General features: G+C 33.4%; 1 protein-coding gene across 2 annotated transcripts in view; it reads left to right on the forward strand.

Moving 5' to 3' along the window:
* Positions 1-21,850, forward strand: part of SLC39A10 (solute carrier family 39 (zinc transporter), member 10) — a 59,895-nt gene that overhangs the window by 18,999 nt on the left and 19,046 nt on the right. For both annotated transcript variants that reach the window (XM_008563253.1, XM_008563248.1), the window contains exons 2-5: positions 2,862-3,886; positions 6,099-6,306; positions 16,048-16,217; positions 18,055-18,243. In XM_008563253.1, the coding sequence (XP_008561475.1) occupies positions 2,873-3,886; positions 6,099-6,306; positions 16,048-16,217; positions 18,055-18,243 (1,581 nt within the window). In that variant the 5' untranslated portion in view covers positions 2,862-2,872. The remainder of the gene's footprint in view (positions 1-2,861; positions 3,887-6,098; positions 6,307-16,047; positions 16,218-18,054; positions 18,244-21,850) is intronic.

Below are 21,850 nucleotides of genomic sequence, written 5' to 3' on the forward strand. Positions count from 1 at the left end.
TATATATATATATATATATATATTCTTGACTGTAAGTTGTGGTAGACTTCTCCCAATCCGTGTCTTACCTTTTTAGTTTCTTTACGTTGTCCGTTGAAGAACAGACATTTTTAATTTTTTTTTTTTTTCCTTTTTTGTCTTTTTTACTGACCGGTAACGGGATCGCAACCCTCGGTGTCGCACCCGTACTGGGGACCGGCAACGGGATCGCAGCCCTCGGTGTTGCGCCCGCACCACGCTCAGCCAGTGAGCGGGAACCGGTCTCCACATGGGATCCGAACCCTCGGCAGGAGTGCCGCCGCGCTCCCAAGCGGCGCACTTTCCAGTGCGCCACCGGGCCGGCCCAGAAATTTTTAATTTTAATGTGCTATAGGTTATCAGTCTTTCCTTTATAATGCTTTTTGTATTGTCTTGAAGATCTTAAAATTAGTCTCCCAAATAAATCTTCTAGATCTGCACTTTCTAGTACAGTAGCCAGTAGCCACATGTAGCTATTAAGCACTTGAAATATGGTTAGTCTGGATTAAGATGTGCTGGAAGTGTAAAATGCATGCCAGATTTCCAAGACATAGTATTAAAAGGAATATAAAATATCTCATTAATAATATTTATATTTGTTACATGTTAAAATGATAATATTTTGGATATAATTAGTTAAATAGAATATAGGTTAGTTTCATATGTTTATTCTAGAAAACTTCAAAATTACATAATTGGCTCACATTATATTTCTAGATTCTAGAAGGAGGCTGCCCAATAGAACTTTCTGTAGTGATAGACGTGTTCTGTATCTGCACTGTCCAAGATGGTAGTCATTAGCTGCATGTGGCTATTGAGTATTTAAAATGTGGTTAGGATAACTGAAAAGCTGAATTTTAAATATAATTTTAGTTAATTTAAATTTAAATACCCATGTGTGGCTAGTGGCTTCTATTTTGGACTGCACAGTTCTGGACATTTTATTGTTTTGACATTTATTCTTTCACATTAGATTCACAGTGCATCTGGAATTAATTTTTATAAATGGTGTGAGGTAAGGATCAAGTTCTATTTATTTATTTTTTCTATATAGAAAACTAATTGACCAAGCACCAAGGAAAAGACCATCCTTTCCTGTTTTTAGACTCTATTCCTTTTGTCTGTTTGTTCTTTCACCAAATACCACACTGTCTTTAATAACTGGTAGGGTAAATACTCATGTGTAGTTCTTCAAGTGTGTCTTGGCTCTTCTTGGCCCTTTCTGTCTCCACATAAATATTAAAAATAGATCATCAGTTTTCACAAAATTGCTTCAAGGATTTTGATTAGATTGTATTGGATCTATAGCTCATCCAGTTATAAACGTGATATAGCCATCCATTTATTTAGGCCTCTAATTTCTCTCAAGAATGTATGATCCTTTTCAGTATAAAGGTCTTGCACATCTTTTGTTAGATTTATTTCTAGCTTTTTATTTGCTACTATAAATGGTATTTTTTAAATTTTATTTTCTAATTATTACCGGCATATAGAAATACATTGGACTTCAGGCTATTGTCCTTACATTTACAACTGTACTAAAATTAACTTATTGATTCTTGTAAACTATTTTGGATTTTCTTTGTACCCAATTCTGTCATTTGTGAATAATAAGCTTTATTTTTTTCTGATTCTTACACATTTTATTTCATCACTTTATTTCTTCTTGTCTTATTGCACTGACCCAGTCCTCAAGGCCAGGGATTAACAAAGTTTTTGTAAAGGACCAGGTAGGAAGGAAACCAACAGTTCCTGTATAAATGTGTAGATTCTTAATATGTTTTGTTTAAAAGGAGTAAGTAGTCTTGAGGGTGAATCTTGAGCAATTTGTATTAATTCAAAGGGAGGTACACCATTTTGTTTTATTAAAAAGGGTCATTTTTATAGGGAATTGGAAAGAGAAAGAATGATTCATAGCCATGAAAGAAATGGGGTAAAACATTTGCTCAGTGGATGGCAATTGCTAGAGAATTTTTTTTTAACTTCTCAATATACATTGTAGTTGATTTTCATATCCCTTGACCCATTCCTCTCCCCCTTCTCTCTCTCCCCTCCCCCCCAACTACATCATATTTGCTCACTTATCTTAACATGTTCAAGGAATTGTTGTGATTGTTGTGTCTTCTTCCCCCACTACCATTTATTTGTTTGTATATTTACTTATTTATTTATTTTTAGCTCCCCAAAATAAGTGAGAATGTGGTATTTCTCTTTCTGTGCCTGATTTGTTTCACTTAATTTAATTTTCTCTAAGTCCATCCATGTTGTTGTGAATGATAGTATTTCATTTTTTATAGCTGAGTAGTTTTCCATTGTGTAGATATACTACAGTTTCCTTATCCATTCATCTGATGATGGACATTTGGGCTGGTCCAACTCTTGGCTATTGTAAATAGTGCTGCAGTAAACATGGGGGTATAGGTATCTCTTCAACATGATGATTTCCATGCCTCTGGGTATATTCTGGCAGTGGAATAGCTGGGTCATATAGTAGATCTATCTGTAATTGTTTGAGGAACCTCCATACCATTTTCCATAAAGGCTGCACCATTTTGCAGTCCCACCAACAGTGTATGAGAGTTACTTTTCCTCTGCAACCTTGCCAGCATTTATCATTCTCAGTTTTTTGGATATTAGCCATCATAACTGGAGCGAGATGGTATCTCAAAGTGGTTTGATTTGCATTTCCTGAATTCTGAGTGATGTTGAGCATTTTTTCATGTGTCTGTTGGCCATTCATATATCTTCCTTTGAGAAATGCCTATTCTTGCTAGAGAATTTGGTTATTTTGAATGTGTCTTGGTATAAACTAATGTTTGTCTCTCTTTTTAAATTTCCTTTAGGAAAAATAGAAATGAAGGTACATATGCACACAAAATTTTGCCTCATTTGTTTGCTGACATTTATTTTCCATCATTGCAACCACTGCCATGAAGAACATGACCATGGCCCTGAAGAGCTTCACAGACACCATCATGGAATGACAGAATTGGAGCCAAGCAAGCTTTCAGTGCCGAATGCTGAAAATGAAAAAAAGTACTATATTGAAAAACTTTTTGATCGTTATGGTGAAAATGGAAGATTATCCTTTTTTGGTTTGGAGAAACTTTTAAGTAACTTGGGCCTTGGAGAGATAAGAGTAGTTGAGATTAATCATGAGGATCTTGGCCACGATCATGTTTCTCACTTAGATATTTTGGCAGTTCAAGAGGGAAAACATTTTCACTCACATAACCATCAGCATTCCCATAATCATTTAAATTCAGAAAATCAAACTGTGACCAGTGTATCAACAAAAAGAAATCATAAATGTGATCCAGAGAAAGATACAATTGAAGTGTCTGTAAAATCTGATGATAAACATACACATGACCGTAATCATCACTTACGTCATCACCATCATTTGCATCATCGCCTTGATCATAACACTACTCGCCATTTTCATAATGATTCCATTGCTCACAGTGAGCGTGGGGAGCCTAGCCATGAACCTTCAACAGAGACCAATAAAACACAGGAACAATCTGATGTTAAGCTACCAAAGGGAAGGAAGAAGAAAAAAGGGAAAAAAAGTAATGAAAATTCTGAGGTTATTACACCTGGTTTTCCCCCTAACCATGATCGGGGTGAACAGTATGAACATAATCGGGTCCATAAACCTGATCGTGTACATAATCCAGGTCATTCTCATGGACATCTTCCAGAACATAATGGTCATGATCCTGGTCATGGACACCAAGATCTTGATCCTGATAATGAAGGTGAACTTCGACATACTAGAAAGCGAGAAGCACCACATGTTAAAAAAAGTGCAATTTATTCAGCTGCTAGTCACAAAGATCATAATGAAAATGACCGTCAACATGAAGTAAGTATAAAAAGATATGTGTGGTTGTGCTGTAATTCTCAAATAATTGTGGAGCATTTTAGATAAAGATAGGGTAACAGAATAGTCAATCATCTTTAAAAATATTTTCAAGGGGCTAGCTGGTTAGCTCAGTTGGTTAGAGTGCAGTGTTATAACACGAAGGTCAAGGGTTCGGATTCCCTTACCAGCCAGCTGTCAAAAAATAAAAAATAAAATATATTTCTATATAAAATATTATGTTCACATAAGGCACATCAGGTAACATTCTTGAACAAAATATATTAAAGAATCGAACTCAGTATAAAGGTTTTTTATCTGGATTTTCACTTGTATTCTTTCTTATATTCTTAAATTTGGGTTCCTTAAACCTAAATGTTTAAATGTTGTTAGAAAATATGTTCTGTATTTTAATTCTTTATTTTACTGTCTTGCTCATGAATTGTTTAATTCCCCAAGTTTTCACTGTTGTTATGTTAGCTGGTTTCTAGATATTTGAAAATTAAAACCTTATTTCTTCTGATTCAGCCTCTCCTCTTGAGAAGTAATTAGAGCAGTCTCTTCTTCATAATTATTAATTTATTGAATGGTTTCCAGTCATTGATCTAGCTCCAAAGTCAGGTATTTTGCGTGTGTGGTAGGCACCATACGTTTTATTACAGTATTTGGAAAAAACAGAAAGAAAAATAAAGGATATGTAATAAATAATAAAACAATTCATCTTAAGCACATTTATTTTGGTTTCATTAAAAGTATATCTACACCCTTGCTTATTCTAATTTTTAGTGCTCTTACTTCAAGTTTAGAAAAATTAGTTGCATTTATTTGTTGTGTATATGCATAGGAAGCAGAACCATCAAAAGCAGACTCTACCCTTTGCTATTTCTGTCACTGTCATTGAGATATATTTTGCATCTTTGTTTGTCTTCACTGGATAAATTACCAGCTCTTTGGTTTTTAACACTTATAAACACTGATTTTAAAATAACATATATTAAGATCCTAGAAGTGTGCCTTTATTACTATGGATAATATCCTAGAATCTTTTGTTAGTAATAATTAGATCTTATTACTCATGTTTATTCTTTTGTATCAGATTTGTGAAGTCTGCATCATCTGATCTGTTACTCTTTTGTATCAGACCTGTGAGGTCTGCTTGATCTGACTTGTTATCAGTATCCTCAACAGGTCTGATGCATGCTGGGAATTCTCTCAGCATTTCTGAAAAGATTTTATGTATTGAACAGGTTAGTACCATGTGGTCATTAAAGCCTGAGAAAAATACTTTTTGTTCATTTTGGAGGCTTTGATTTTGTATGTATTTTGATATGCTTTTTGTGCCATAGATAAAATCATATAGTGAGGTAGCAAGTCGATAAACAGGCATGCAACTGGAGTGGATATATGTGAAAAAGGGGCAGCGACATCTCCTTTGCCTAAATAAATAAATTTAAATCAATAAAGAAATAATTTTTAAGAAAGTTTTATTTTCTGGCGGCTGACCGGTACAAGAATCTGAACTTGTGAGCTTGTTTTATAAGGGTGTGCTCTAATCAACTGAGCTAACTGGTCAGCCTCCTCCGTTGTCTTAATTTTAGATATTTGTTTTTACTATTTGATGGTTCCAAACTTGTTTGCTGTTTGTTTTCTGCTTGGTTTTGTTTTGTTTTGTTTTGTTTTTAAAGTACCAGTGAATGAAGCTGTCTTTTTTTCATCTTCCAGTTTTATCTCCCTCAGCCGACATAGAGCTTGATTTCCCAATACAGTATTCTTTTGGATTGCCTTTGGCAATGAATATGTCTGTATTATGGTATATTTTAATATGTCATTAAAGTACGCTAAGTCTGTTTAACACTATTTCACAAATAATCTTGAGTCTCTGATAATTGCAATTTGATAGGGAAATGATTTTTCTCCTCCTCCCGTGAGAATCTTGGGGATATAGTTGTGACTCATCGACAGCAGAAAGTCATTATCTTTCATGTGCTGGAGTGGAAAAATAATTAAAATCCGTAAAAGGTCTTGTGTGATCTAGTTGAATGTACCCCCATCATAAATTCCTTTTAAAAAGTTTTATTTGTAATAGATGTCTGTGTATTACAGGTTATTTTCAAGTAATATTTAGCGGTTTTTTTATTATACAGTTATTTGTTTTTTAACATAATCTTTTTAAAGATACTCATTTACTTAATTTTTTTTATGAATTTCCTTTCAGTGTTTGAACGTCACTCAGTTGTTAAAATACTATGGTCATGGTGCCAACTCTTCCATTTCACATGAACTATTTACAGACCTGTGCCCTGCATTGTTGTATCAAATTGATAGCAGACTTTGTATTGAACATTTTGACAAACTTTTAGTCGAAGATTTAAGTAAGGATAAAAATCTGGTTCCTGAAGATAAGGCAAATATAGGAGCATCAGGTAAGAGATTTAAGTTTGCTCTCCTTAATATAGTACCTGTACTTATTTTTTAAACTGTAGTTGAATTAGAAAGTAATTCCCAAATGTTGGTGTCAGGCTTTAATTAGGTTTAGATATGCATGCTTAAAATGATTGGGGGGAGACAGGAAGCACAATTTATCTCTTCTGGCATTCTGGAGGAATGTTTGGTATGGATAGAGAACTAGATTAAAGAGGAAATACAGGTTTGTAATAAATGGGTCCTTGATGAGCACATGTAGATAATGGAGCCCCTAATTTAAGTCAGTAGGTGTTATAATTACTTAACATTTAGCAGGGTTGGTGTCCTCTGATCAGAAGCAATTATTAAATTTTAAAGAAGTAAAAAGGGTAGCTAGTGTGGTTAAGTGTAGGAGTGTCTCAGAAATGCCCGATGGCTGTACATGAACTTCATCATGGTTACTTTTAGAGAGCTTCAACTAGGGTAAAACCATTACTATTTTCAAACTTTTCTTTGGCTCTTTGATATCATGTCCGGTTGGTTAGATAGTTCCACCTTGTCTCCCAATTAATATTGCAGGACTTCTATTCCACACCAAGTATATACCTCTTATTGGATCCCAAGTGCCATTATAGTTTTTTTTAATATATATATGATGTATATATATTATATTGAGTTTAGAACAGTGCATGCAATATGTTTGTTAAGTAAATAAAATAAAAAATTATGTATTAACTAAATGTTAGCTATCACTAAAAAAAACTGTCAAAGAATCTCAGTTGTATTTTAGAAAGATAAACCTAGTTTAATTGCTTAAGGATGTCTTAATATATATATACACATAATATATACACACAATATATATTATATATATTATATATATACACACATACAAAATCTAGAACTCTTTGACATTTTTTTCTCTTATTTTTTCTTCTTTTCCCGTGTATAGTCAGTTAAAGTCTCATTGAGTTTCTCTCTTAAATATCTTCTAACTCCACCCACTCCATCATGAGCTTAGTTCAAGTGCTTCTTGATTCTTTATTGGATTGTTGAAATAACATCATAACCATTCTTGCCTGTGTTCTTGTTCCCATGCAAGACATCCTTAAGCAATTAAACTAGATTTATCTTTCTAAAATACAAGTGAGATTCTCTGACAGTTTTTTTTTTTTTTAGTGATAGCTAACATTTAGTTAATACATAATTTTTTATTTTATTTACTTAACGAACACATTGCAGGCACTGTTCTAAACTCAGTTCATTTGCACCCCAGAACAATGAGATGGGTAATGTTATTCTTCCCAGTAACTTTCCCAAGATCTCAAAGCTAGTAAGTGGTAGTGCTGGGATTCAAACCTATGTAGTTCAGCCATTTTGCTGTCTGTGTGCTAAGTGTTTTATGTGTTTTTTTTCCCCCCACCAAATCTTAGCGCTAATCCTATGAGGGAGATAAATGATCCTTGTTTTTTCAGATAAGGAAACTGAGGCGTAGAAAAATTAAGTAACTTGCTCACAGTTCCCTGGCCTAATAAGTAACAGAGCCCACAAACCCTTAGGTTTATCTGAAAACATCTGGGCAGCTAATCCCTATACCATTATCCTCCAAATTTAGTTTATTCTGGTATCACCTTTATGATTTTTCCTATATATCTTTAGACTGTTTAATACTTTTGTTTATTTTTATTATTATTTTTATTATATCTCTAATATTTTTCTTTACATCCCTGAGAACATGGATTTGATAGGATGTGCTAGCTATATTTTTTTCTCATGCATTTTAGGTAATATGCTATATTGTCTCAAAGTTCAGAGTCCTTTACTTGGCCTACAAGCCTTTCTTTCCATAGTATGATCCTTGCCTACTCACCTTTCCATTCTTATCCCCCACCATTTGTTTCTCTCCTCTTTTCTCAGCTCTAACCATAACAAACTACTGATGATAGTTTATGCTATTTTTCTCTCACTATTCTCTGAAATTTTTCTTCCTTACTACTATGATTCCTCAAAAATTCAGCTCAAAGATTAGCCCCTCTGAGTAATCTCCTCTGACCATCCTGAGCTTAGTTAACTTTCCTTCCTTGATACCTCTAGATGCCATCATCGTAGTACACATCTTGGGGGATCATAATAATTGGATTACTCTGTTTTTATTGGACTTCAGTTGCTTAAAGGCAGTAACTAGATCTTTAATATCAGTATCCCTGGTACCTAAGATAAATAGAACTTTGGGAAAAAAAAGCAAGCAGTCATGTTGACTGAATGAGTACATTGCTTAATAGTAGACTATATAAGCTTTCAATTATAATCCAAGAAAGACACCTGTTGAAAATGCATCTTTGAAGACCGTTATAGGAATATATCAGTCAGCCTAGTATACTTTGACAATGTTATCAAAATAGATGGGATTTTCACAAACTTTTTCACCATGTGCAAAACCGTGATGGAATTACTGTGAACCTAGAATAATGAAGGAATTTCTGGTTGAAATGCCCAAGGTGTGGTGGCCCTAGAGGATAGTAATTAAAATGACTAAAATAATATGTATGAATATGGACTAAAAGCTGAATTCTGGCAAGATAAAGGACTGACAGGACAGAATTTTTTAAAATTTCATAGTGTAGTAATAAGGTAGACATGTTTAGAAATATCTAATTCTACTATATTTGCAATAGAGATATTTCTTAAATCTTGAAAGAGTACAAATAAAAGGATATACTACCATTACATTACAAGGTAAGTCTCCTAGATAATTCCTGTTTTGCAATAGGAACATTACTTTGAATAGATTAATCATAATTGCCTTTATTTATTGGGACATTGTCATGTGCTGTACTAAACACTTTAACAAAGATAGTTCATTTAATTTATTAAACCAAAGAGAAAGGCACTTTTATTTTCATTCGTTTGGTGAGGGAAAGGCGGCTTAGAGAAGTTAAGTACTTTGCCCAGTTGCGGGTAGCAAAGCTGTGATATGAATTATAGCATTTTCTGACTAAAGCTTATAATCATAAGGACTGTGCTTTACTGCTATGTTTCCTGCTCTATTGCTTCCTGCTGAAAAGGTTCTTAAGAATTCTTTGCTCAAATGTTAAGTGGCAGAGAAATAAGGAGAGTTATGTACAGTTACGTTTAGTAGTATTTTGAAAGATAATGTAGACATAGGGAAGAAAGTGATAGAGAGTTTAGTATTGATGTAAGTATTGTTGTAAGTATAGATTAGTCAGTTAAAATAAAATCTAAGAATGGTCTTCTAGGTAGACAAGCTGGGTTCAGTCTGGTAAGATCAGTATCAACAGAGATAGTGGGTCCACAGACTAGATTTCAGTTTTAATCTTGGCATAGGTAAATTTGTCTTTTTTTCATAGCTTCATTCTTATTGCTCTTTGTAGACAAATAAACACCTTGAAAAACGCAGTCCCTCTCAAGAGCCTATAAATTCTCACTGTGGCAGGAGAAAAGGGGAAGCTAAGGCTGAGATTAAACTTAATTAAAATTAAATACATCTCGTCTGTGCAAGGGAAAAACAGACAAAATTATATAAGGTTAAAACTAATAGCTGTTTTAATTTGAAGTCTTCTAAAAAATTCTAGTTCTTTGTTTCCATGTCAGCTGTGGATTATGACTTTTAATAAGAGTCGTCTATGTTGTAATAGTGCCATAATCCATATATTGTAATGAAGCTGTTGACAAATGCTTATGTAGTGATATTGAAAGTTACAACTTATTCAGTCTGAAAAGCCTTACAGGAAATTGTACTTGCTTTGAAAACAAATATGTTACTAATACTGAATATTGATTGGTTGTTTGCAGGTGGTTATTAGCATTGTCAGAAATGCAGCTTGAATTAATTATATCCTGATAGATGTTAATAATTGTTAGAGAGAATGCCCTGCTAGTAATTATTTTTAATGACTGCTGGACCATTAAGAAAGGTTAACTTGTTTTATATAAATCTCCCATAGTGACACAGCTACTACCTCATTAACTTTGTTCAAAGACTGGTGTAAACCAAATATGCTATATACTGTGTATAGTAGAAATCGTTTGTTTCACAAGATTGTCTCATTTAGTCATAGCGTTGACCCTAGCTTAATTACCAAGGGGGATTGTGAATAGAGTGCTAAGCATTTTCTGCCAATTAAAATGCTGAAACAGTGTAGAAAACTGCCATCTTGCACATGCTTTGAACCAAGTTAATTAGAAAGTTTCCACAGATGAGCGCTTCTTTTTAAAGGAATGCATTTTCTCTCTCGATAATGAGAGAAAGGGAGTTGGTGAATAACTAAGCTTGAAGACCTTTCACATTTTAAGTGACCTAATTTGCAGAATAAGTGAAGCTTGTTTCAGACATTTGGCACTTATTGCCTGTGGTATCCTCCATACAAATAAAGAAAACATTTGCTAGTTGTGTTTAGTAGTTTGCATATTGTTAGTTTGCTATTAAGTTTTTAAAAAGATGCCTTTTATTGTATTTTTCTTTTTTCCCCCCTCTCTTTATACCAAATAAATTGTGATTCAAAAAGCACAACAATTTGGTTAAAAATCAAAACATTTTTATTACCTGCATTGTTTTTTTTTTCAACGCCTTGGAAATGAGGATAGAGTTTATGTAAGTTGAAGTTTAGATGTTATAAATTCTAAAAATAAATATTTCAATAGCATGGGAAAGTATTTCAAGGACAGTAAATTCAAAACAACCTCACATTTCTTCTCATAGATCTAAAGGATTGTTATTTTCCTTGAAGAAGATTTACAAGTTTTTAGAAGAATGGACTGTCACTTAAATTTGTAGTGTAGAAAGCTGAAATTTTTTTTCTAATTAACAGTAAATAATTGAAAATAAGAAAATATAAGCTTATAAATAGTGTACACTTATTTTAGGGGAATAGTAGCACTGTTTTGCTGTTGAACATGGTATGTGTTTGTATTTATTTGTCTTTAGTTTCTTTCAGCAATACATTGTAGTTTTCATTGTACAAGTTTTTCACCTTCTTGGTGAAGTTAATTTCTAAGTACATTATTATTTTTGATGCTATTATAAATTAAATTGATTTTTAATTTCTTTTTCAGAGCATTTATTGTTGGTATATAGAAATACAACCGATTTTGGGGTATTGCCTTTGTATCCTGCTACTTTGCTGAAATAATTTATTAGTTCTAATGCTTTTTTGTGGGATCTTTAGGATTTAATACATATAGGATATCATCTGCAAACAGAATTTTACTTCTTTCTTTCCAGTTTGGATGCCTTTTATTTCTTTTTCTTGCCTAATTGCTTTGGCTAGAACTTTTAGTAAATTGAAGTGGTGAAAGCAGGTATCCTTGCCTTATTCTTCTTCTTAGAGGAAAAGCTTTCAGTCTTTCACCATTGGTTATCATGTTTGCTGTGCTTTTTTCATATAGGACTGTTATGATGTTGAGGTAGTTTCCTTCTATTCCTAGTTTCTTGATTGTTTTTATCATGAAAGTGTATTGAATTTTGTCAGATGATTTTTCTGCATCAATTTAGACAAGTGTGAGGGGTTTTTTTCCCTTTGTTCTGTTAATGTGTGGTGTTTATGTTGATCGATTTTTGTATGTTGAAGCATCCTTGCATTCCAGGAATAAATCCTACTTGGTCATGGTGTAGTGTCCTTTTAAAATGCTGCTGAATTCAGTTTGCTAGTATTCTGTTGAGAATTTTTGCATCTGTGTTCATAATGATATTTATCGGTCTGTAGTTTTCTTGTAGTGTCCTTTTGTCTGGCTTTGGTATCAGGGTGATGCTGGCCTCTTAGAATGCATAGAAAGTGTTACCTCCTCTTTGATTTCTTTGGAAAAGTTTGAGAAGGACTGGTCTTAGTTACTTAAATGTTTTATAGAACTCCTCACTGAAGCCATCAGCGAATTCTTCTTTTGATTTTTTTTTTCCTTTTTGTTGCTGTTGCCCAAAAACCAATTTATTGACAAGCATTTTGCTATATAAATAAGAAAACAAAAACAAATACATATGTATGTATGCATCAAACCATTTTGGAGGGACAGCTTTCCAAGCTCAGTATAATGCCATTTCATTGAATGACTACAGGAAATATTATTCACATTTTAAATAAATGGTTTCCCTAAAAGATAGAGTGAGAATGGTACCTTTGAGGTTGGGCAGTGTTATCGCACTAGATTGATTTATGTAAGGCCTTTACCTTTGTGAAATTATAATGTGTTCTTGTGTTTTCCGAATTTCAGGTGTCAGATATTACAAATGCCAAAGATTTTGTAATCATAAGTTCAAAACATTTCTTCTTGGGCCAGCCCGGTGGCGCACTGGATAGTGCGCCGCTTGGGAAGCGCGGCAGCGCTCCCGCCCGAGGGTTTGGATCCCACATACAGACCAGTTCCCGCTCACTGGCTGAGCAAGGCGCGGGAGCAACACCGAGGGTTGCGATCCCGTTGCCGGTCCCCGGTCCGGTACGGGGGCAACACTGAGGGTTGCAATCCGTTGCCGGACACGGAAAAAGACAAAAGACCAAAAAAAAAAAAAAAAAAAAAAACATTTCTTCTTGTAGTTTGCAGATTTGCTTTCTCAAGTGGATGAGAAAGAGATGTAACTGTCATAGCTGATACATAGGAAATTGTACCTGGGAGTGTGTAATTAATATGACATGTACCAATTTGTGCACACGTGAACTCACTCACAGAGATTCTTTCCTAACTTCATGTGTAAGCACTTCTTTAGTTTCATGGGATCTTCATTTATAATGTATCTCATCTGTTAGCATATTGACATATTGATTTTTACTGAATTAGATTTTGGTTAATTTATCATTTGGTCACTTGGTTTTTGGCTAATTGACCAAAATCCATTTGAGATTGTGAATTGTCTTCTGGGAATATTGTCATAGAATCTTTCTTGGACTTTTCTTCACATTCAAAACACCGTAGCTAAAAGTTATTAGAATTTTAGGAGGGAGATATTTGCTTAGAATAATATTCATTTTCAAACATTAGTTTTTTGATTAGGCAATAGAATCACATTTTCTTGCAACCTTTTTAATGAGTAGATTTTTATAAATGTGCTTATAAGAATATATTTTAATATGAATATATGATTTTTATAAGTATGCTTATAAGAATATATTGTTTTAATATGGTCTTAAATTTCAAAATGCAATAAGTTCAAATTTTTAAATATGCTTCCTATACTAATATTTCATTATCTTCTTAAATTATATTGTATAAATTGTTAATCATCTCAAATGTATACTGCATCAAATTAATGATATTCTCTCTATATTAAGATTTAGAAATTTAATTTCTATTGCAACTGTCTTAATAGGCAAGTCCAGCAATGAGTGAATATGTATTTTCCAGTGTAGAATGTACTGTAACCCTAGAAAAAAGAATAAATCAGGTTAAGTTTTACCGAAGTAGATTTTCACAAACATGAATTTTTAACTTAGCATCTTAATTTGGTTATATGAGTTTTCTTGGACATTGAGGCATAGTAATAAAATAAGAAAATACTTTTATTGGGTAATTTTGGCAACTAATTCTAGTGCATTTTTGGCTGAAATAATTCTGATTAATAAACTTTTCTATTTTTAATAACTATGAAGATTTATTCTTTGTTTGCATTGTATATATTGTGAATTTGGGGTCTTGTCTGGAGTTTTGGCAATCCCCATTCACTATTTACATTAGTGAGTCTATACAGTAATAATTTTTCCTCCTTCAGAGTATCTTGGAGTATGAATTACTGGCTTTTCAAAGTAGTTCAGTGCATTTTTTTCTCAAAGTTCTTAGTTGAAGTTGCTTTTAGGTTGTTGCTTTGAGGTAAATTGCATCTAGATTGGATTATTGCCAAACTTAGGAAAAATATATTTAGAAAGGAAGAGTTATGTATTATTGTATGAGACATATTTTATCTTCAGGTTAATGTCTTTGTTACCAACCTCAATTTGTCCTATTTAGTTATTTTAAGTACACTGTTCCTTTTATCTCTCTTTTTCTTCCACTAATATAATAAGAGCTAGAGAGCAGTGGTAGTTTTGACAAATCTTTGTTGGTTTAGTTGGCCAATAACTATTGGCTCCAATGCCTCATGTCTAAAATTTGTACCTATGGCTGCTTCTCTGACTTCAGGCTTCAGAGACCTCAGGTCCTCCTCCTGATTTTATTGCTCCTGCCTGTGAACAGGGGAGAAAGTAATTTGGTCATCATTAGTAAGTTAACCAGTAAAAGTGATTTGATCATGTATTTTTCCTTCTAGAACAGGATTTTTGGCTTCATTTTCTTGTGCCTTATACTCCTGATAATAGTTGGGAGGAATCTCTCTCCTACCTTCTGTTACACTAACCAGGATACTACCTTTGTAATGAATCTTTCCCTGGTGCTGGTTCCTCAGGAATTGAGTTCCTGCTCCTTCCTTGCCCCCGAATCCTTGCAGTGATTGAAGCCACTGCATGTAGGTCTAGTTACTAGATCCTCATCCCTCTAATATTGGTTGTGTGTTTGGTTCTTCTTTTGCCCCCTTAGGTTCCCCTTATTATATGATAGTAATTATCTGTTAAGATGACCTATTGTTTTAATTCTGTGAGTTTATTTAGCTAATGAGTGTAATTTAGCTATAGAGTTAATGTCATTGGATACTGTAACTAAAAAGTCCTATGGATAAATACAGTTTTATAAAGTTCAGCATTTAGTGTCATGTACTTTCTTATATTTACTGTTGTATGTTTTTGAAAATTTTAAATTATCCTGATGAAGAGATACATTTTTTCTTTATCATAAAATTTAATATAAAATGCCTCAGCAGACTTACCATCCTATTAGATATGATTAGAAAAATAGTATGCTAGATTAAAACCTTTACAAAATTATTACTCTTTAGTGAAATTCTCTGTAGATAGATTATAAAATAAGCAGAATTTTTAAGACCTAATAACATTTCTATTTCATTTTAGGCCATTAAATTATAGTGAAAATGTACAGCCCCTGAACCACTGGCATTTATTTCTTGTATCTTACCTACTTATGAATGGCTTGGATAAAGAGTTGTGCACAGAATTCCTCTCCCCCTCTCCCACACCTGTGTTTTTCACAAGTCATATTGTGAGAACATTTCTCTAGTGTTCTGAGGCAGTTGTTATATAGAGAGGTTTTTAAAAAGTGGTAAATTGTGCAAAAAGCCAAGTTGGAGGAAAGGGAGTTTAGAAGTAAGTGTGGAGGAAAGAGGAAATTAAGGGAAATAGGACTGAATAGCTATAAGTAATAAGATTTTTTCGTTACCTCCTGATGTGAATATATTTCCACTTTGGATTGACATATTAAGTTTTAACATTTGTATTAGAAAGATTTACAAAGATTATTATACATTAGCTAGATACTTGGCTTTCTTTAATGATCACAGGAAAGTTTTATAACTACGCTGTGGCTCTGCCTTTAGACATTGGAGAAATCTTTATTTATGGTCTAGATATTAAAGTGAATCACATCCTTAATTCATTTTAGGTCGCTGTTTCTGATATCATGGGGCCATTGAAGGTGCTATTTATAACTTGATCTGAGTTTCTTAGTTCTTTTTGTAAGTGTTCAAGTTGGCTATATGTCATGCTTTTGTTTTGTTTTGTTTTTAAGCACAGCAGTACCATAAAGCTTCTTAAAAAGCACAGTATGGGTAAGATTATCTTCCATGACTCATTTGTCTTATGTTTGTTCTTCTTCAGAGTTTTTTTGGTTTTTTATTGTCATACTAATGTTGACTATTAATTTCTTTCCTACAGCATGGATTTGTGGTATCATTTCTATCACTGTCATTAGCCTGCTTTCCTTGCTAGGCGTGATCTTGGTTCCCATCATTAACCAAGGATGCTTCAAATTTCTTCTCACATTCCTTGTTGCACTAGCTGTAGGAACAATGAGTGGAGATGCCCTTCTTCATCTACTACCCCATGTAAGAAATCTTTTTAATCATTTAAAAAATTAAAAATAATATTTAAGCTTAAGAGGGTACTTCATATGCAGCCAGTAGCACACTAATCTAGTATTTGTGTTGTTTTATTTGCTTATAGGATGAATTTTTTTTTTCATTTTTTCAGTTCTAATGGCAATATTTTTTAAATAGAGTCATTAGGTTTTTAAATGGTGTCAAAGACTGGTAATGTCAGCTTTGCTCTCACTAATCTTTAAAAATACTCACAAAATTTGCTACATTAGCAGTTGGAAAAATGAATACTTAAACATCAGTGATTTATCTGTGTGGTATATAAAGCAAGCCTTTAGAAGAAATATACACGGGGTGTTGCAATGATTGTGCATATAGCCATTATGCCATTGGTATTTTTATTTGAGCAGGAGTAGAAATAGTAGTAACATGGTCAGTTAAGTATTTTAGGCTTTTAGCTCTTTATACATGGATGCGTTTTTCTTTTCATCTGCCATACTACTCGTTTTCTTCTCTTTGGGGATACTTCTAATGATATGATCATAAGCCCATACTTCTAGTACCATACTTATTAACCTTTCTAAAGATTGCTAGCTCTATAACCTACTGATAAGTAGCTAGATAGTTGTCTATCACCAGCTAAGAGTATTTGATTCACCATTACTGTTTTTACTTCAAATTATGAAAAACAATGGGGATTTTTCTTTCCAAATATAAAATTGCAATATTAACTATGTCCCTTCTGGAGTATTTGGGAGACAAAGTAAATTTGTGTGTTATGTATACCTCTTCTCTCCTTCTGCGCTCTTGGTTGATAATTCCAGATCTAGTATCTAGAGCAATATATGGCATTGCCTTTAAAAAAAGAAAAAAAGATTAATGAATCTTAAGATTGTGAATACGAATTTTTCATTATATGTTATGTACTTATTTCCCCCTTTCTTCCCACCCCTTGCTTTCCCTTTCTACCAGCCATCAAGGACAGCAATAGTTTCTTTCAGAACTTGGCCTAATAAGAGCAGTTAAAGTGAGAATAGTTTTAAAGTGCTATTCAACTTATTTTTTTCATAAGAAGAGTTAAAACTAAATGTAGATATTACCTTTTCGAATGGTCCAGCCTTTGAGATGTTTAGAAATCTCTCCTCTTGACCACTAGATAACACGGAAAGAATACAATGAAATATATTAGAAGGAGAAAAAATACTTAAGTCTAGTTATCTAACTTAAATTCTCTAGGATTAATATTTTAACACTTGTACATTTCACAGTGTTGAAACATAACTTTTTTTGTACATACATTTATTTTGTGTAAGCTTTAAAATGTAGAAAATTACACACATATTTAAGTATACACTCTTGCTCACGCTTCTGCATCTATATGCAGGGGTAGCAACTGCATCACTTCTTTAAAATAGTTTCTAAGAGAAGAATCTTATAAAATATAATTAATCTAAGAAAGAGTTAGATTACAGGGTGACCTGCTGTATGTTTTGTTTTATTTTTACTGAATATTTGGCATTTACGTGAGTCATGTTCACTTCAATTTACAAAGGACCCATTATTCCCTATTATTCCGGTTTAACTCTCTTGCTGTAGTATGTATCTTACTCTTACAGGTATTTCAGTTTGTGGTCTTTCTTTTAGAGTTACCATGAAATGTAGTACTTCCTGGACAATGAGTAAAGCAAATTAAATGGAAGACTATTTATCTTTAAGTGAGATAATATTTAGGAGAGTACTTTAAAAATTGAAAGGTATTTTTTGTGTGTACTGTAGGAGATTATAATCTCAAATTTTAAAATGACATTTCAATTACGTGTTTAGAAGTTTTCTTTATTATTAATAGTCTCAGGGTGGTCATGATCATAGTCATCAACATGCACATGGGCATGGACATTCTCATGGACATGAATCTAAGAAGTTTTTGGAAGAATATGATGCTGTATTGAAAGGACTAGTTGCTCTAGGAGGCATTTACTTGCTATTTATCATCGAACACTGCATAAGAATGTTTAAGCACTACAAACAACAAAGAGTAAGTATTTTTTAACCGTTTATTTCATTTTCTGATATATAAAACTCAAAACAAAAATAATCTTTTTTCTGGCCATATGCGTTCCTTAATTATGATGTTGATGTGTATTAAATCTCTGTCTTTTAACAGTTAATCTTCAGATGAAAAGCTGACTTTAATCTTTGCCATTTTTCGTTATTACATTTATTTTGGCATTTATAACCAAGATATAGCAGTCTCAGTTTCAGTTAATTTGGATTGCATAACTAACTGACTTAAATGGATGGAAAAGTTATTGGCCAGTTTATGTATATTGTAAAAATGTATAAGTAGAAGCAAGTCTCATTAATTTTCTTAGGTAATATTTTCAGTCATAAGTGGCTTTCATTGTTATATCTTTCAATGAAAATGTTTTCATACAACAATTTCTTTGTCAGAAGTGCGTTGCCAATGGCACAAGTATAAGGAGTAAGCAGAAGTGAGATTACAGAGGATTTGAAGGGAGAAAATATAATGAAATGATTGAAATGGTGATTCTTTTCAAGAGTGGTGTACCACTTGGGAGATGTTTGGACTGTTGATTAAATACACTGATTGTCATGCAGCTGTCCGTGTTTCACGTCACATTTATGAGAATAAAACATAGCTAAAGTTAATTTTCTTACCAAGAAAATAACTTCAGAGCCACTGTCATTTATTATGATTTACACCCCTACCTGGTTACATCAGTTCACATATACTTCTAAAGCTGTTTCCTGAATATTTCTCACTAACATGTTTGTGATAATAATAACATTGATTATCTTCAGTATATTCTGTTTAAGTAAAGCTTTCCGCAAAAAAAGAGTTAGAGTTAGCAAAATTCTTACATTTTGTTAGTTGATTCCAGTTATCTTTTTTTTTTTTTTTTTTTTTTTTTTTTTTTTTTTTTTTTTTTTTTTTTTTTTTTTTTTTTTTTTTTTTTTTTTTTTTTTTTTTTTTTTTTTTTTTTTTTTTTTTTTTTTTTTTTTTTTTTTTTTTTTTTTTTTTGCTCAAAAACTCTGGATAGTCATGATCTTAATATGTGTAGTATACTGTTAAGATACAATTTTATGCTATTTTTACGTATATATTTTGTTTGTATATGTATGTGTTTTATATATATCCCCTTGAGAGAAAGTATAGTTTGGAACAGAGCTCTGAACTGGAATTCAGAGGGAATGATTCTGATTCACACCCTGTATTAGTCTGTTTCTGTTACTGACAACAAAATACTTGGAACTGTGTAATTTATAAAGAAAACAAAATTTATTGCTTACAGTTTCAGAGGCTGGGAAGTCCAAAGTCCAGGCAACACATTTGGCGAAGGTCTTGGTGGTGGCAACAGTGACCTCTAGGAGTCTTACATGGCAGAAAATGGTGGAGTAGAGAAAGAGACTCTCATGTTCTCCTTTTAAAACCCTGAGAACTACTCCCCAGATAACCATTATTAATCCATTCACTATGGCGTAGTCCTACAATCTAATCACCTCTTCAAGGCTCCACCTTTCAATTACCAGAATAGGATTTTCCAGCCTCAACAGTTACAGTGGAATTAAGCTTCTAATATATGTACTTCGGGGGACACATCCAATCAGTCCACAGCACACATAAACTAGCTGTGTGACTGACTCATTCCCATGATTTTCAGTAGCCATCTAAATTATAGGAAATAAATCTTATTTCTCATCATGTATTTATTTCATTTTTCAAATCATGTATTTATTTTTAGTTACCATATTTTAGTCGGGACATCATCATATTTGATTGCCTGTAAAGGAAGGGTGATTAAGATGGTAAGCCCAGTGAAGTATTACCTGAGGGATGATAAAAGGAACTGGGAAGGTTCAACTTAGAGAAAAGTGAAAGAGATCTAACAGCATTTGGTTTCTGAAGGATCATGTGTGGAAGGTGAAGTAACTTATTCTCATAGAAGAGTAGAGGATAAAATATGATTGGAGGGATCCAAGGCAGGAGTGGCTGTAGGGAAACAAGAGTTGTCTAAGGAGATTACTGTAGAATAATTTGGAAGAGAGGTGATGGGATCTTGAACTAGGGTCATGGCATAAGCAATGGGGCAGAGAAGGTGATTAAGAGAATTATTTAGATGAGAGAATCAGTAAGAGGACTTGAGAGTTGATTAGATTTAAGAAATACAAGTATTTCAGAGTCTCACTACGATAAATTACATATTGCAAAGTATGTTAAGTTTTAGAATTACTGCGAAATCCTCACTTTCTTCAATTGTGTGGGCCTACTTACATTGAAGCAGCAAATATTAAGTACTTAATGTGTACAAAACGTTAGAGACTGTGTGGTTTGCTGATAAGGATAAAATGTAGCCCTTACTTTAAGGGATAGCTAAAAAAAACCCCAAATTTTCTTTATAATTTAATCTACTCAATTTCATTTTGAACCTAAACTTACTGGCAAAATTAAACACGTTTATTTTTGCAAAGGAAACTGATGTAAGAGAATGGCATCCTCAAAACATGGCAGCTTTTTTTGTAAATTTGAAATTGTGGGAAGTAAAAAACTAGAAGGAGAACACTTTGATGGGGCTGAGGGGTACTCTAATAGTAAGGAATTCTTCAAATATATCAAAGAAAGGAATTTGGCCAGATAAATCAATGCATCTACTTTATGATAAATAGGACAATAAGTAACTAAGATGAAAAAGGATATGGCATTTTTTTGAAGAAAGGCAATTGCTTGAATAGAAGAGATTTGACAATCTGCATAGAAGAATCAACTATTGGACGGAAGCTTTCAGACCATAACTTAAATAATATACCAGATGCTGACTTTTTCCATCAAACTGGGGCCCCAAGGGTAATGATTTGGCAAGTTTCTAGGAATGTGGGCAATCAGAACCAAAACAATTAAACTAAATCCCAGCTGGTGTTTGCATTTTTAGTTTCTATATCCTTCTCATTGGCTTTTGTGCTATCGTTGGCTCCTCCTTTCTCTCCTTTTTTTTCTTCAGCTCACAATTGCTGTTTATTTTCTTTACGACAGCTCTATATTATTATTTGCTTTTGAATATTTTCTATTTCTCAAGTTTCTGTTAACTGTTGCTGTGAAGCAACACAACTTAAAACTTAATGGCTTACATCAACAGTTTCTTATTTCTCACAATGCTGTGTCAGGAGTTTAGGCAGGTTTTCAGCTGGGCAGTTCTTCTGCTCTAGTTGGCATTTGCTAGAGTCACACTCACTCTACTACATTCAAATTCAGCTGGCCCCTGGGCTAGGCTGGGCAAGGCTCCAAGGTCTGGAATGTTTCACTCCATGTCTGCATCTTGTTGCTCCTCTACATGGCCTCCCTTCATAGACAAGACTTAGCTTCTTCATAGTATAGTGGCTGACTTCCCTGAGCAAAAGCAAAAGCTGCCAGGCCTCTTTAAGACATGTCCTAGAACTGGCACTCCTGCATTCTGTTGGTCAAAACAAGTCAAAAGGAGAGCCAAAATTCTAGGGCTCCACTCCACTTCATATGGATGAACATAACGCTCACACAGGGAGGGAGGAAATTGTAGTGGCCATCTTTGGAGACTACCATATGCTCAACTAGTTGTAAAGACTACTTATGCAGCAGTTAGACTTAAACA

The sequence above is a fragment of the Galeopterus variegatus genome, unplaced genomic scaffold (assembly GCF_000696425.1).
Source record: "Galeopterus variegatus unplaced genomic scaffold, G_variegatus-3.0.2 Scaffold172, whole genome shotgun sequence".
NCBI classification, from domain to species: Eukaryota; Metazoa; Chordata; class Mammalia; order Dermoptera; family Cynocephalidae; genus Galeopterus; species Galeopterus variegatus.